At 40.2% G+C, this 15,043-nt stretch overlaps 1 protein-coding gene across 1 annotated transcript in view; it reads left to right on the top strand.

The window, feature by feature from the left end:
- LOC308402380 (phospholipid-transporting ATPase ABCA1) overlaps positions 1–15,043 on the top strand; it is a 202,689-nt gene that overhangs the window by 15,948 nt on the left and 171,698 nt on the right. The window contains exons 3-7 of the mRNA XM_080891181.1: positions 6,641–6,734; positions 6,887–7,028; positions 7,457–7,584; positions 9,611–9,729; positions 10,372–10,569. Coding sequence (XP_080747307.1) covers positions 6,641–6,734; positions 6,887–7,028; positions 7,457–7,584; positions 9,611–9,729; positions 10,372–10,569 — 681 coding nt within the window. The remainder of the gene's footprint in view (positions 1–6,640; positions 6,735–6,886; positions 7,029–7,456; positions 7,585–9,610; positions 9,730–10,371; positions 10,570–15,043) is intronic.

Genomic DNA, 15,043 nt, shown 5'->3' on the forward strand with positions numbered 1-15,043 from the left:
CTCTTGAAGCATTTCTAATTTAAGTAAAAATAATAAAGCTTTAGATTTATAAGAAACAATATCAGAATTCTTTTCATATGAATGCGAGCCTAGTAAATGTATTTCATTCAGAAAACTTTTTCAAACAATTGTCCCTTGCTCGCGTACGTGGGCGGACATAATTGCCTGCCGTATCACCCGCACTGACCAGCAGTTCACATGCTGCGGGAAGATAACAGTTGCAGCGGCATTCCAAGGGCCTCGACCGGTTGTCAAGGAATCTTGTAAGCCTTGTTAGAGGCAGATATTGCTGCTGTAGAAAGCTGCAATGTGTTTGATTTATACCCTCGCAGTCGCATCCGCCCACTTGTTTTGTTGGGGGTTCGAGCGCAGCAGTGTGCCTGTTACCTGAGCAGAACAAACGACATCTTCAGACATTTCATCAAAGTTCGTACTTTCTTGGAATAACTCAAGGCAAAGTCATTTGCAATTTTACAACTTTATTTCTGGGAAACGTTCCTCCCTTGTTAATTTTACAAACCAGCAGAAAGAACAGTGTGGGCTCTTTTTGTAACAGGGAGAAATATGCAACTACTTTTCCTCAATAATATGTAAGAGGACAGCAGCGGTTTTGTGCATGGGATGTAGGATATTTGGCCAATGTCAACATGAAATATTGTTATTAGACAAAACCAGTGGGAGTTAGCAAGGACAATGGTGCTTCTGGAGGGCTTGTGGAGGTTAATGACCAATTATATGAATGCCTCACCAAGCATTTTAAGATTTTATAACAGGCATGAAACTGATTTTATGGTCCAGCATTCCACATAATTTCATAGGAGAAGATTATCTATTCACAAAGACTCTAGTGTCCGATGGCAAATGCCTGGGGAGCCAGACATTGAGAAAGTCCCCCATGATCTGTGTTCCCTCTCCCGGCCTTTTCTTTGGCATACATTATGATAATTCACCCTCTCAGCAGAGCTACATCCTCACTGGCACATAGACTAGAAGGAATTAAAGGTCTACATTTTAAATTCTATCTAGTTTCTTTGAAATATATGCAACGTGATTTTCTGCAGTTTTATTCATTGACAAATTCTACAACTGAAGATTCACTATATCCCTAAATGCCAAGTGAACTAAATGAAATGTGCTCAGACTCACTTATAAGGTCTCCATGGTGCCACGGCAAAGCAAGCAATATATATTATTGCATTTTCTTCACCTCTGCCTGCTCTGCGCTTTAATCATGAAGATAATAACGGATGTCTTCACTTATTATCTGGATGTGCTGTCAAATACAAAGTCCGAACATTTTGCAGAAGCGCTAATACGGGGGAGTTTGCTGACTGAGGCTCTCCAGCCGTTTGCTCTAAGCTGGTTACTTTAACAGAAACGCTGGGAGTGCATGAAGATTGGGAGTTGGTGAGTGATGAATGTAACAAGGGCCATGCAAACCCCAGCTGGCAGGAAGTTGGCACTTACAAGTCAAGGAAGAATGAGCTGAAGTTTTAACAGTTCGATTTTTATATATGCTGTGTAATTATTTGTGGAGAAGCATATAACTCTGCTGAAACCACTTCATAGCAGGCTTTGTGTTAGAGCGTGTGTTACCCTCACTTGACACGTAAAGAAACGTTCACATTGACAGCACTGTAAGAGTTACCGTGTAGGTGAGTTTGGTAAAGGTGTAAGCTTGAACCTGTAATAACTATAATAAAAAAAGACTAGGTACTGATCAGACACGATATTAAAACCACTGAGAAGTGAAATGAATGACACTCATTATTTTGTTCCAGTGGCACCTGTGAAAGGGTGGGCTGCATTAGGTAGCAAGTGAGTAGGCTTGTTCTTGAAGTTTATGCGTTAGAAGCAGAAACAGGTGGTTGAATCATCTGTAAAACACTAAAACAGCTTCTTGGCTCTCTGGTTAGTGCGTACAAAAAGAGGTGCAATGAACAACCAGCAAACCCATGAGGGTTTATTGATGCATGTAGGGAGCAAAGGCTGTGCTGTGCAGCTACTATAGCACAAACCTTAAAGCTGGCTATGATGGAGCCATGTCAGAAAACACAGACACATATGCATGTCCCTGTGCACTTCTGATAGTAGCTACAATGGAGAGCAATGGAAGCAGGTATGTTTTTTAAGCAGGGAGGGGTTGGCGAGTGGCTGCTAGCAGAGGCAATGCAGTTCAGTGCAGTCAGTTTTCTGCTGAAAAACATTAGGCCATGATGGTTTTAATGTTGTGGCCGACTGGTGTATGTATTATACTAAGTTAAAATGAAAAGCTGTCGTGTCACATGGGGCACTTTCCTGCTAGCAGGCATAAAGTGGTTGTATTAAAGTAAGAAAGTGGTTGACATTCTTCATCCAGGAGAGGATTGAGTGGGCAAGGCGATGATAAGGAGTGAGTGATAGCTTCAGCTTGGGGAGTCACAAGCAGAGACTCCTCTCTCAATCTTATGCTTAGTATCTACATTGTAAATATACTGGGAGATGAAAAGTCTCACCTATTCAGGGCATGAAGTTATTTTCTGTCAATCTTTAATGGTTCTTGACTCAGAAATCAGCATTATTGGCTTTGCAGAAAATATATGTATATATAGCAATAGACATGTACGTCTTTGAATAATAATTTCAAATTGTAAACAACTCGGTAGCTTTGAAGTTTTAATTAATATAACCAGTGTTTTTTCTGCAGAACACCGCCAACACCTGCTGCTAGTCACTGGCATTAGAGTGTTTTTATGGTTGAGTTAGACAGCTGGTGCCCTTAGTCTACAGCTCAAACTCCAATTAGCTAAGCTTGACATATAGATTGGAAATAGAGAAACAATTAAATTCAATTTTCAATTCAATTTTATTTATATAGCACCAAATCACAACAAAAGTCACCTCAAGGTGCTTCATAGATACAGAGAAAAACCCAACATTCATATGACCCCCTATGAGCAAGCACTTTGGCGACAGTGGGAAGGAAAAACTCCCTTTTAACAGGAAGAAACCTCCGGCAGAACCAGGCTCAGGGAGGGGCGTGGCCATCTGCCGCGACCGGTTGGGGTGAGAGAAGGAAGACAGGATAAAAGACATGCTGTGGAAGAGAGACAGAGGTTTATATCAGATATGATTCAATGCAGAGAGGTCTATTAACACATAGTGAGTGAGAAAGGTGACTGGAAAGGAAAAACTCAATGCATCATGGGAATCCCCGGCAGCCTACGTCTATTGCAGCATAACTAAGGGAGGATTCAGGGTCACCTGGTCCAGCCCTAACTATATGCTTTAGCAAAAAGGAAAGTTTTAAGCCTAATCTTAAAAGTAGAGATAGTGTCTGTCTCCCGAATCCAAACTGGAAGCTGGTTCCACAGAAGAGGGGCCTGAAAACTGAAGGCTCTCCCTCCCATTCTACTTTTAAATACTCTAGGAACAACAAGTAGGCCTGCAGAGCGAGAGCGAAGTGCTCTGATAGGGTGATATGGTACTACAAGGTCATTAAGATAAGATGGAGCCTGATTATTTAAGACCTTGTATGTGAGGAGCAGGATTTTGAATTCAATTCTGGATTTAACAGGAAGCCAATGAAGGGAAGCCAAAACGGGAGAAATCTGCTCTCTCTTTCTAGTCCCTGTCAGTACTCTTGCTGCAGCATTTGGATTAGCTGAAGGCTTTTCAGTGAGTTTTTAGGACATCCTGATAATAATGAATTACAGTAGTCCAGCCTGGAAGTAATAAATGCATGAACTAGTTTTTCAGCGTCACTCTGAGACAGGAAATTTCGAACTTTAGAGATGTTGCGCAAATGGAAGAAAGCAGTCTTACATATTTGTTTAATATGTGCGTTGAAGGACATGTCCTGGTCAAAAATGACTCCAAGGTTCCTCACGGTGTTACTGGAGGCCAAGGTAATGCCATCCAGAGTAAGAATCTGCTTAGATACCATATTTCTAAGCTTTTCAGGGCCGAGTACAATAACCTCAGTTTTATCTGAATTAAGAAGCAGAAAGTTAGCGGCCATCCTCGTCTTTATGTCTTTAAGACATTCCTGCAGTTTAACTAATTGGTGTGTGTTATCTGGCTTCATGGACAGATAGAGATGGGTGTCATCTGCATAGCAGTGAAAATGTATGCTATGGCAATACATGTCTATGTTTAAACTGTGACAAAACTATCAATAAAAATTACAGTGTCAAAAAAAAGAAAATGTATGCTATGTCTTCTAATGATACTGCCTAAGGGAAGCATGTATAATGTAAACAGAATTGGTCCTAGCACTGAACCCTGTGGAACTCCATAATTAACCTCAGTTTGTGAAGAGGACTCTCCATTTACATGCACAAATTGGAGTCTATTAGATAGATATGATACAAACCACTGCAGTGCAGTACCTGTAATACCTACAGCGTGTTCTAATCGCTCTAATAGGATATTATGGTCGACAGTATCGAATGCTGCACTGAGGTCTAGCAGGACAAGCACAGAGATGAGTCCACTGTCAGAGGCCATAAGAAGATCATTTGTAACCTTCACTAAAGCTGTTTCTGTGCTGTGATGAGCTCTGAAACCTGACTGAAACTCTTCAAATAAACCATTCCTCTGCAGATGATCAGTTAGCTGTTTGACAACTACTCTTTCAAGGATTTTTGATATGAAAGGAAGGTTGGAGATTGGCCTATAATTAGCTAAGACTGCTGGGTCTAGAGATGGCTTTTTGAGTAAAGGTTTAACTACAGCCAGCTTGAAGGCCTGTGGTACATAGCCGATTATTAGAGATAGGTTGATCATATTCAAGATCGAAGAATTAATTAATGGCAGGACTTCTTTGAGCAGTTTTGCAGGAATGGGGTCTAAAAGACACGTCGATGGTTTGGAGGAAGTAATTATTGAAGTTAACTCAGAAAGATCAATTAGAGAAAAAGAGTCTAACTTAACATCAATGGTACTAAGAGTAGCTGTAGATAATGTTACATCTGTGGGATGATTACTGGTAATTTTTTCTCTAATGATAAAAATTTTATTTGTGAAGAAGTTCATGAAGTCATTACTAGTTAACGTTAAAGGGATGGTTGGCTCAAAAGAGCTCTGACTTTTTGTCAGCCTGGCTACAGTGCTGAAGAGAAACCTGGGGTTGTTCTTATTTTCTTCAATCAGTGATGAATAGTAAGATGTTCTGGCTTTGCGGAGGGCTTTCTTATAAAGCAGCAAACTATTTCTCCAGGCTAAATGATGATCTTCTAAACTTGTGACACGCCATTTCCTCTCCAGCTTACGAGTCATCTGCTTTAGGCTACGTGTTTTAGAATTATACCACGGAGTCAGGTACTTCTGATTAGAGACCTTAGTTTTCACAGGAGCTACAGTATCCAGAGTCGTACGTAGTGAGGAGGTGAAATTATTAACAAGATAATCGACCTCTGTTGGGGTAGCGTTCAGATAGCTGCTCTGCTCTATGTTGGTACAGGGCATTGAAGATGATAACAGTGGGTGGATTATATTCTTAAACTTAGTTACAGCGCTTTCAGAAAGACATCTAGTGTGATAAAGTCTACTCTCCACCGCTGTGTAATCAATTATTGTAAATGTAAATGTTATCAGGAAATGATCAGACAGGAGAGGGTTTTCAGGAAACACTGTTAAATGTTCAGTTTCTATGCCATATGTTAAAACAAGATCTAGAGTGTGATTAAAGTGGTGGGTGGGTTCTTTTACAGTTTGAGAGAAGCGAATTGAGTCTAATAACAGATTAAATGCCATGTTGAGGCTGTCATTTTTAGCATCTACATGGATGTTAAAATCACCCACAATAATTATTTTATCTGAGCTGAGCACTAAATCAGATAAAAAGTCTGAGAAATCAGAGAGAAACTCTGTGTAAAGCCCAGGTGGACGATAGATGATAACAAGTAAGGCTGGTTTCTGAGTTTCACAGCTGGGGTGGACGAGGCTAAGCATCAGGCTTTCAAATGAATTAAAAGTATGTCTTGGTCTTTCCTTAATTAATAGGCTGGTGTGAAAAATTGCTGCCACAAACGCCCCCCTCGGCCTGTGCTTTGAGATTTCTGGTAGTTAGAACGACTCGGGGGTGTTGATTCATTTAAACTAACATAATCATCCTGCTGCAACCAGGTTTATGTAATGCAGAGTAAATTGATTTGTTGATCAATTATTAAGTCATGTACTAACAGAGACTTGGAGGAGAGAGACCTAATATTTAACAGCTACCTTGATTCTGTCCAGAGGTAATAAAATAAGCTGGTATCTCATTAATTTAATCCATACCAAACCAGGGGTAAAAAAAAGTTTGTATTTTAAGCTTTATTGTCTTGCTAAGCTAAGCTAACCTGCTATAGGTAAGCTAATATACTTGCTAAGCTAAGCTAACCTGCTATAGGTAAGTTAATATACTTGCTAAGCTAAGCTAACCTGCTATAGGTAAGCTAATATACTTGCTAAGCTAAGCTAACCTGCTATAGGTAAGCTAATATACTTGCTAAGCTAAGCTAACCTGCTATAGTTAAGTTAATATACTTGCTAAGCTAAGCTAACCTGCTATAGGTAAGCTAATATACTTGCTAAGCAAGCAAAGAAATCAGTAGATTTAGACACGCTATCATTCACAGCAAATTAATCAAATGAAAATACCTTTTCCTTTGTGTAGGTGCGACTGGTCATTGAAATACTGTGGCCTCTGTTTCTCTTCTTCATACTGGTGGGGGTGCGGACCACTACGCAACCAATTTACAAAGGCCAATGTAAGTACAAGCCTAGTTGCAATAATACATTTTGTTTTGTGAATCCATTAACAACTTTTAACTCGTCAACTTTTTGCAGATTTTGGACAAGAAAAAAGAAATGTCATGAACACGGTTAGATTAATAAGTATTCATCTCTATTCCTTTCAAAGGTCACTACCCTAATAAAGCCATGCCATCAGCTGGTGTGATTCCCTGGATTCAGGGTATGGTGTGCAACCTTGAAAATCCCTGTTTGCCTTATCCAACTCCAGGAGAGACACCAGGCCAAGTCAATAACTTCGACAACTCCATGTATGTACTGGGATGTTCTTTTTCTGTCTTTTAGGAATTTATAAACGAGGCATGATTACGAAGTTTTGGGAATGGGCCACTAAAAATCTAAAGCTCAGCTGATTTGGCTGATATTCTGTTCAAGATCATCTTCTCGTGCACCTCTGGACAGTTTTCTGCACAGCAACTATTTTTAGATAATTCAATCACTCCGTAAATGTTCCACATTTTGAATTTGCACACGTTAGCATACTAGCATATGTCGCAGTTTTACCGTCTCATCCTGGGGGACAATTTCACAAGACACTACCACGTAGATGTCAAAAAATGATGTGCATTCTTCATGTCTCTTAGCGTGATGCACTGCGCTTAGATTAGAAACTGTTGATATTGATATTTTTAAGAACATTTAGAGTAAATGTTTGTTTTTTCTCTTTTCAATTCACCAGAATTTCTGGGATGTTGATAGAGCTGCAGACTTCCCTAGTGGACAAATCTATTCTCAGCAGGGCCCAGCTGCTAGCAAATGGTGTTGACCAGTGGGCTTCAATTTTGTCACAGCCTAACTCCGCTAATGGTAAGTTCAGTGGTACCGCTAATGGTCATTTGATTATTGAAATCTTGATGAGCTATATCAAAAACCTATTTTGAAGCCATTATCAGGAAATACTGCAGAAACTGGTGACGAGCGACAAGGTCAAGGGGTGCATTTTTCTTTTTAGGCATCAGAGTTTTGCTGGTACTGACTAATGCTTCAAAATATAATTGATATAATAAATAATCAGCATCAGCAACAATCACTCTGCTTTGCCTTTGTTAAGTACTCTCCATCAAGAAAAGTATCCCCTTCATGAGGATGACAAGTTGGAGGATTTGTTATTCCCCTTTATCCCTCAAAAACAATGGCGTGTGATTATTTATGATGCAATTTGCCATCCAGACTGACAGATCGTTTGTCTTGATAAGTTGCTGCTTTGCATTAGGCTCATTTAGCCTGATGATATTCAGATTTTCATACAGCACCTAATTTGCAAAAAGGCAAAGCGGGGGTGGGCGGGTGAGGGGGGAGCGAGGTTTCTGCTGTTCAACAAACGGCTCGTGGGCCATTTGCATTTAGGGGTCGCTGGCTTGTAATATACAAGATTAAATCCATCAGAGATCTAAGCCGGGGTGTAATTAATGGGACTCGCTGTCTGAGGCGGGAGCACAAAAGGTCACTAACAAGAATGGGGAATGGAGTACTATCAAAACACTACGCTAGCAAAGGTGATTGTGTTGTCCTCCTCTTTGTTTCTTTCTTTTTTTAAGCCACGGGTTGATTAAAAACACTCCGGTGGTCTCCTCAATCAGAAAGCCAACGGTGTTCGGGAAGAGCGCGGAGCATGTTCTGCTTCCTCGTAATCTAACCCTGTCAGTCCCTCCTGATGCCCCTGTAGTGATGGGGGAGCATAATAATATGTGCTCAGCGGGAGACGCGAGGCCTTGTATAAGGTTAGCTTAGTGTATCAAAGTGTGTAATTATTTCCAGTTATTTTCACCAAACATTCATACTAATTGAACCCTGAATGGCCCGGCACAAGTGACTTCCTCCCTTTCCTCCCCCATCCAGATAATTGACTGACTTGCCTGTAGTACAAATACAAAAGTGATCATTTAATTACATTATGTCCCCCTCCCTCACCCCCCCTCCACCCCCGGCCCTCCGCGTCAGTCACAAATGTTGGAGGCCCAGCAAGCAGAGAGTGCATGCTGAATAGTATGGTGTTGTTAGCAGGATCCCTGCTACAGTGACTGTCAGCGTGCAGCGAGGACTGGTTTAGAAACGTCCTCTTTTTTAAATGCTATCTGTTGGCTGCTAATCAGGAGAAAATGGCTGGTTAACAATCTGGTACATGTTTAGCAACAAATTGTCTCCCCTCACACACTCGTGCAGCTCAAGTGTTCACCCCCTACTTGTGCCAGTGAAGGATTTAATTGCAACTGTCATCTCATTTAAACTGAAATTTATCAGGCTGTAATGCCACTCAAAGCAACAGGCATAACAAAACCAAATCAGGGTCTTCGCTCCTGCTTTTCCACTTTGTTCTGAGACCTGCACACATAGAGATACACAGGAGGTTTTCTTATTTTTATAGATTTAATGTTGTAGTGTAACATTTTCCTCACTGGCTGCACTGCAGTGATTTTGAAGACAGAGACTTAAGCTTTAACCTTGTCCTTTCAACAACAGAATAAATCCTCTGGTGCTTTGTGTGGACTGACCTTCCGTGGTGAAAGGGCTGCTACCCTGTTAGGTTTGGCGCTCCTTCATGTTTGGCATTGGTGTCCATTAGGGCAAATGGCACACTCGGCGCACAGATTTCTGCATGCATTCCCATTTGTTTAGAGTAGTATAGAAACCAAACACAGAACGGAGGCAGAGACATACAGCCTGTTGGCTGCAGAATATCTGCAGTGCAGATGGTGAGCGAGGAGGACTCATAGCCAAAGCTATCAAAACAAGGCTTGTGTCAAAAAGGAGCCAATCAAATGTTGATGCATATAAAACAGCAGCTTTTTAAAAAAGTAACACTAACTCTATATTTCTCTTTAAACTCATCCAGTCATCCTGAGGAATATTCTACGAGACAATGAAACTTTCTCCACACATCTGAAACAAGATTTATCGGTGCCAACAGCGGTGGCTGAAAGCCTCATGAATGCCCGGATTCAGATCAATCCAGTAAGTATCGCTACCAGCACGGTGGTAGTGTGTTAAGAATCCCAGCTAATTAGGAATATGGGACAACAGCTTTTTTGTGTAAATAGAGGAATTTAGATTTTACTAAAAAAGTTCAAAACAGCAAATGCGCTGCAAGCGCTGCACTCGGAAAGATGAGGGTGAAACAGCAGGTGGCGCTCCTTCTGACATCGTAATCAAAGTGTTCTCAAGTTTTTGTTTGACAAAATGTAATTTAAAGCCGGCTGCAGTAGAAATCACAGTTGTCTGCAAATGTTCTTCGTCTAATAGCAAGTCTTATCAAAAAAGATGAAGTGGGCTCCGGTAGCACCTGAATACAGTGTGGACAGGAAGATAAAGATCTTACAGAAGTTTACGTGTGCTTGCTATTGTTTGTGTCTATCACACTTTTTGCTTTTGCCACTGTGGTGCACGAAGTTCTGCTTTTTTTGTATAAATATCTGTGGATTTAAAAACACATTTAAAATCAAAGCAGTATTTTAGCTCCTGTTCCGAAAAGCGATTTAGCATACCATCTGCTTGCACAGCAACCCAAAGGATACTACACATAATTAAATAAAATATGGTCAGATCCAAAGTTCTTCTGTTTGCCAACTTTTGCCGAGGCTGTTGTTTATTTTTCAGATGATGGGCATCCTGAGGCCAGACAGCCTGAGGAGCATCCTGTGTGAGGGGACAGATCTGGATCAGTATGTCCAATTTAGAAGCCAAGCTGAAAAGAAGGCTTTTCAGAATGTCAGCTGCTCCCTGACTCCACAGCAGCTGATTAACACCCAGCAAGTACTCCTGCAAAACCTGGATGCAAGGAAAGTGCTCTCTGAGGTGAGCTGTCCCCCCACAGGTCTCACAACTTTTAAAATTTCTGTTTGATGGGACTTGAAGAAGTTTTTGCATAGTAAGTTGGACCCAATTAACAACAACTGAAGGGATAGTGCATTGTTGGAAAAGTATTTACACTGATTGGGCATTTAAAAAGCCCTAATTCCTTCTTTGCAAGGTCACCTACATCTAGCATTCTTACAAATTATGCTGTCTGGTCTAATGAAGGTGCCATTAAAAATTTAAAATGAAGCTTTTGTAATGTGTCAGCCACTGCTGGTGCACTTGAAACACAATTTCGGATGATGTATTTTGACCTCTGTGTGCTCACCTTATATAAGGAAATGTTAATACATGTCTGATCCTGCATCTGTTATAAATACGTTACATTTATAAACAAGTATTTTGGGACAGGAACAGTGTCAAACAGTCAAAATTGGCATTTAAGAACTTTTTGCTGTTTATTTTTGATGTAACACAAACACTCATGATGCACCACATCAACGGGAGAATATTGTAGCCCTTCATTCTCAGAATACTTGTCCCTTTTAAAGACTAATTATTCCAATGGATCATTGTTTGCCCCAGTCACACAGACCTGACAGCCACATGTTGCTAGGGATAAACGTGTATTCCTGCGTGTTACTGGTCATAAAAAATGCACTCCGGCACTCTTTGCAATCCGGTCGTTAAGTGATGACGTGACAAATCCTACTTCCGGGCCTAAAGTAGTCTGCGTTTAATATGGCTTTTGTGTTGTTAATAGGGCTGCCACGATTAGTCGACTAGTCACGATTACGTCGACTATCAAAATCGTCGACGACTGATTTAATAGTCGACGCGTCGTTTGAAGCTTTGTAAGATCACAAAAGACGCAGGAATACCGGTAAGCAGTAGGATTTAAGAGTGTAATAACGGCCTGACACAGAAGATGGCAGCACTGCATGTACAAGGATGCCAGCTGCCATTAACCCCGAAGAAGAAGAAGAAGCTGTGTCCCAGAATTCATAGCGCAGCCCAGCTCAGTTTCCAACAATGGCGGCAGCTAGTTAGTTTTAATATTACTCTTATTATTCTTTCTGGGTCACAAAATAAACGTTTAACATATTTTCATGCGAGAATGTAGCTGTGTAAACCTCAAATATCTGCTCAGTTTATCAAGACACCACATATTTTCAAAAGCGCTCCGACGTTTTCGGAGGCGTCTGTTACCCACTAGCTCGATAGTTAGCCGGGGCAAGGCTCACCCAAATCGTTTTCAAACCCACTGCCGTCTGTCGCTACTCAGGTTAAATATATATAAGTCACTTAGATAACTTAAAAATGTTATTGTTTGGCTTTTTTAATATTTTATTTGTTCCTGAGTAAATCGGTTTGGCTGAGATTAAAGTTATAGTTTTTACACAGCTGAATAAACAACTGGTTATCAGAAGTGTGAGATGCTCGAGAATATACTCCGGTGTCCCGTTATATTTTAGATAGCAAGGAGTTTATTAAACTTCACCGAAAGAATCTGCAAATTTCATTAAAATTTAATAAACTATCATCTTGTCTTTATTTTTAGTTAGCACATACCGTAAACACTTAAAGCTGTAAGCTAATGATAGTTATATAAGAGCAGATGCTGCTGGTGCAATAAGCTGTACGTTTTACGTCCAATGGATGCATGATCTGATTAGTCGACTAATCGCAAAAATAATCGGTGACTAGTCGACTATCAAAATAATCGTTTGTGGCAGCCCTAGTTGTTAACATGTTTAATGTTATGTATTTTCTTCTATTTAATCTCAAAAAGCTCCTAAAACAATCAGTGATCACTGTTGACCTCCCTTGGCTTTTATTACCGCTAATCGTTTATTTAAGCTCAGTTTGTAAAACCTTAGGATGTAACTACAGCCCAGCCCATGCAGCAGTATATGAATGACTAACCTCGTATTGTGGATGGATTATCTCAGTTGTTCTCCTGGCTGAAGTTTGGTCCTTTTACAGCATCCTGCCATGCGATTACATTTGTTCCTGACCACCGAGAACACTCACGTTAACTTTTATCGAGTGGAAAAAAAGTTAGCTTGTTTATATTATGCTAACATAGCTGTGTCGCTAGCGGTCACGTAGCACATCATTATATACCAGCTAGCCCAACTTCAGTAACCCTACAAACGTCACTGCTGTTTAGTTTTCTGTCTTCATTTATGCTGGAAGTGATAACAGAGATGTACGTTTTAATTTGTTTCCAAAACCCGCAGTCAGGACATGCTATATTGTATTTAGATAGAAGCTAGCGAGCTAACGTCCTGCTAACTTCTAACTCCGTTAAATGTCATAAATTCCGTTTTCATGGATGCCTGGATGTTAAACTCAATTGTTACACCTGGTAGAGCAGAACGCTGATCATTTTATTAAAGATGAAAGACTTTAGACAGTTCTTAACTCTCAATAATGCCATAGACGTCAGACTTAACGACCGGATTGCTTTGGTTGCTAGCAGCCGCCTGTATTTCGCATGGTCGACATCAACTTGTCTACAGTCACACACTAGCTGCTCTCTGAGCAGCAGTCAAACAAGTGTGTTACCAAATGAAAACGGATACAAATGTGATAGTTTCAACCACAAACAGCATGTTTGCTGCAGGAAGGCACAGCTTTGTAGGACTCAGTTCCTGGTTTGTGTCACACTTTATCAAGTTTCAATACAACTGGAAGAAGTTGGTGTTGTCCATGCGCACTATGAGTGACCACAGTAATCTGCACCCCTAGCAGTCAATGCCCACTCACCAGGGAATACACATTGTTCTTTAGCAACTGGAGATTGCCATGGTATCACCTTCTAGGCTGCATAGCTATTGATTGGTGTAGCTAGTTTTTTTCCTTTTAGTATGTCCAGATGTTGTTATGGCTAACAGGTTACATCCAAGTTTAATTTAATGCCCACCCACTGGGACATCATGCTGACATTGTCAGTTAGAGCCAGACGTCACTCATACTGAAGATCAGTTGCGTATAGCCGTAGCAAAATAAAATGAATATAAAATACTTGACCTTATGTTACATATTTATTATTAGCAGCTTCTCAAGTAAAGTTAGACATTTATGCACCAAGCTGCTGTTTTACAAACTCTACAGTTTATTTGTAGAGGGTGGGAAAGAAAGGTTTGCCTAACCCCCCACCGCTGAGTTAATCTTTCTAATCCACGAGGCTATCCTGTCCGCCTGTGTTGGTGTAATTGATGGTTATGGTCATTAATTATTGGCTGTGATGTTGTGAAGTTCATGCCTAAGCAAAAATGAAATGCCAGAATTTCCCATTCTTCCTTTTGCATTTTCCGTGTGGGAGTTGAACTCAATACTCGCCCTAAATTGAGACCTAAGTAATAAAAAGCAAACGTTGAAGGACAAGATAATATTTATGGATATTCTTTCTGTATGTCTTATTTGAGTTTAATTACTGTGAAATTGAAATAAAGACAAATATATTCTGTGTCAGCCAGCTGGGTTAATTTAAAAGTTAAATGTTAGGTTTCTCCGACTGACTTTGAAAGATGAAGAAAATGTAAATCTCGCTAATAAGTCCTTCAAGGCCAAATGTAGTTTCATGCCTTACGTTCTGAGGCAGAGCTAACTGGTGAAATTGGTACATGTAATCTTTAATAGTTAGTTACAAAAGCACAATCTAGTAATTAACATGTCACTCATAAGCACATCCCTAATAACCTCTAAACTGGACTACAATGAATAATAGTAGATTATTTGTTTGAGATCCAGCCAGTAGATTAATGACTCATAAGGTGATGATTATTATGATTAATAATGATGATAATGATTATTTTAGATTTAGCTATGAACTTAGACAATGAGCTACTTTTTCATTATGAAATATATTAGTTTTACATGCTAAGTAGTGACTCAGTAAGTTCCTCATTATGTTAGGATTACTTCTCCGTTCGCCACTGTCTTTGAAAACTGTTGCGTTTTCCAGCAATTTCACTGGAACACATGTGATCAGATGAGACTTTGTTTGAAACAATGTTTACTTGAATTCTATTAAATCTTTCTGTTCCCTTTTGAGGTGATGAAAGTGTGCACTTTTCTTTGACTTTATCTTTGAGAGAAAATGCTGTATATGGGACAGCAAATCCAATAAATAAGTGATAAGGCAGGAAGTTCACAGGAGAGAGCATTTGAACAATTTAAGCCCACGGGCACTTTCAGACGTAGAGAAAAGAAGAGGCCGGACAAGATACGGTGGAAAAGCTCTTTAGCGCCTCAAGCAGATGGATGGGAAAGAGCATCAGGCCTTCGCACTTAAGGCTCGACGTTGCTGATTGATTGCGATAACAACAGTAACATAAGGGAAAGAACGAGTGAAGAAGTCAGAGTTTATCACTGAGGTAGTGATTGCCCAGGGGTAATTTGGATGTTTTCTTTTTACAAGGTTGAGGGTGGATTTTTTTGGAAATAATATCAGGATGTAATGTGC

The sequence above is a fragment of the Rhamphochromis sp. 'chilingali' genome (genome assembly GCF_963969265.1).
Source record: "Rhamphochromis sp. 'chilingali' genome assembly, chromosome: 1".
NCBI classification, from domain to species: Eukaryota; Metazoa; Chordata; class Actinopteri; order Cichliformes; family Cichlidae; genus Rhamphochromis; species Rhamphochromis sp. 'chilingali'.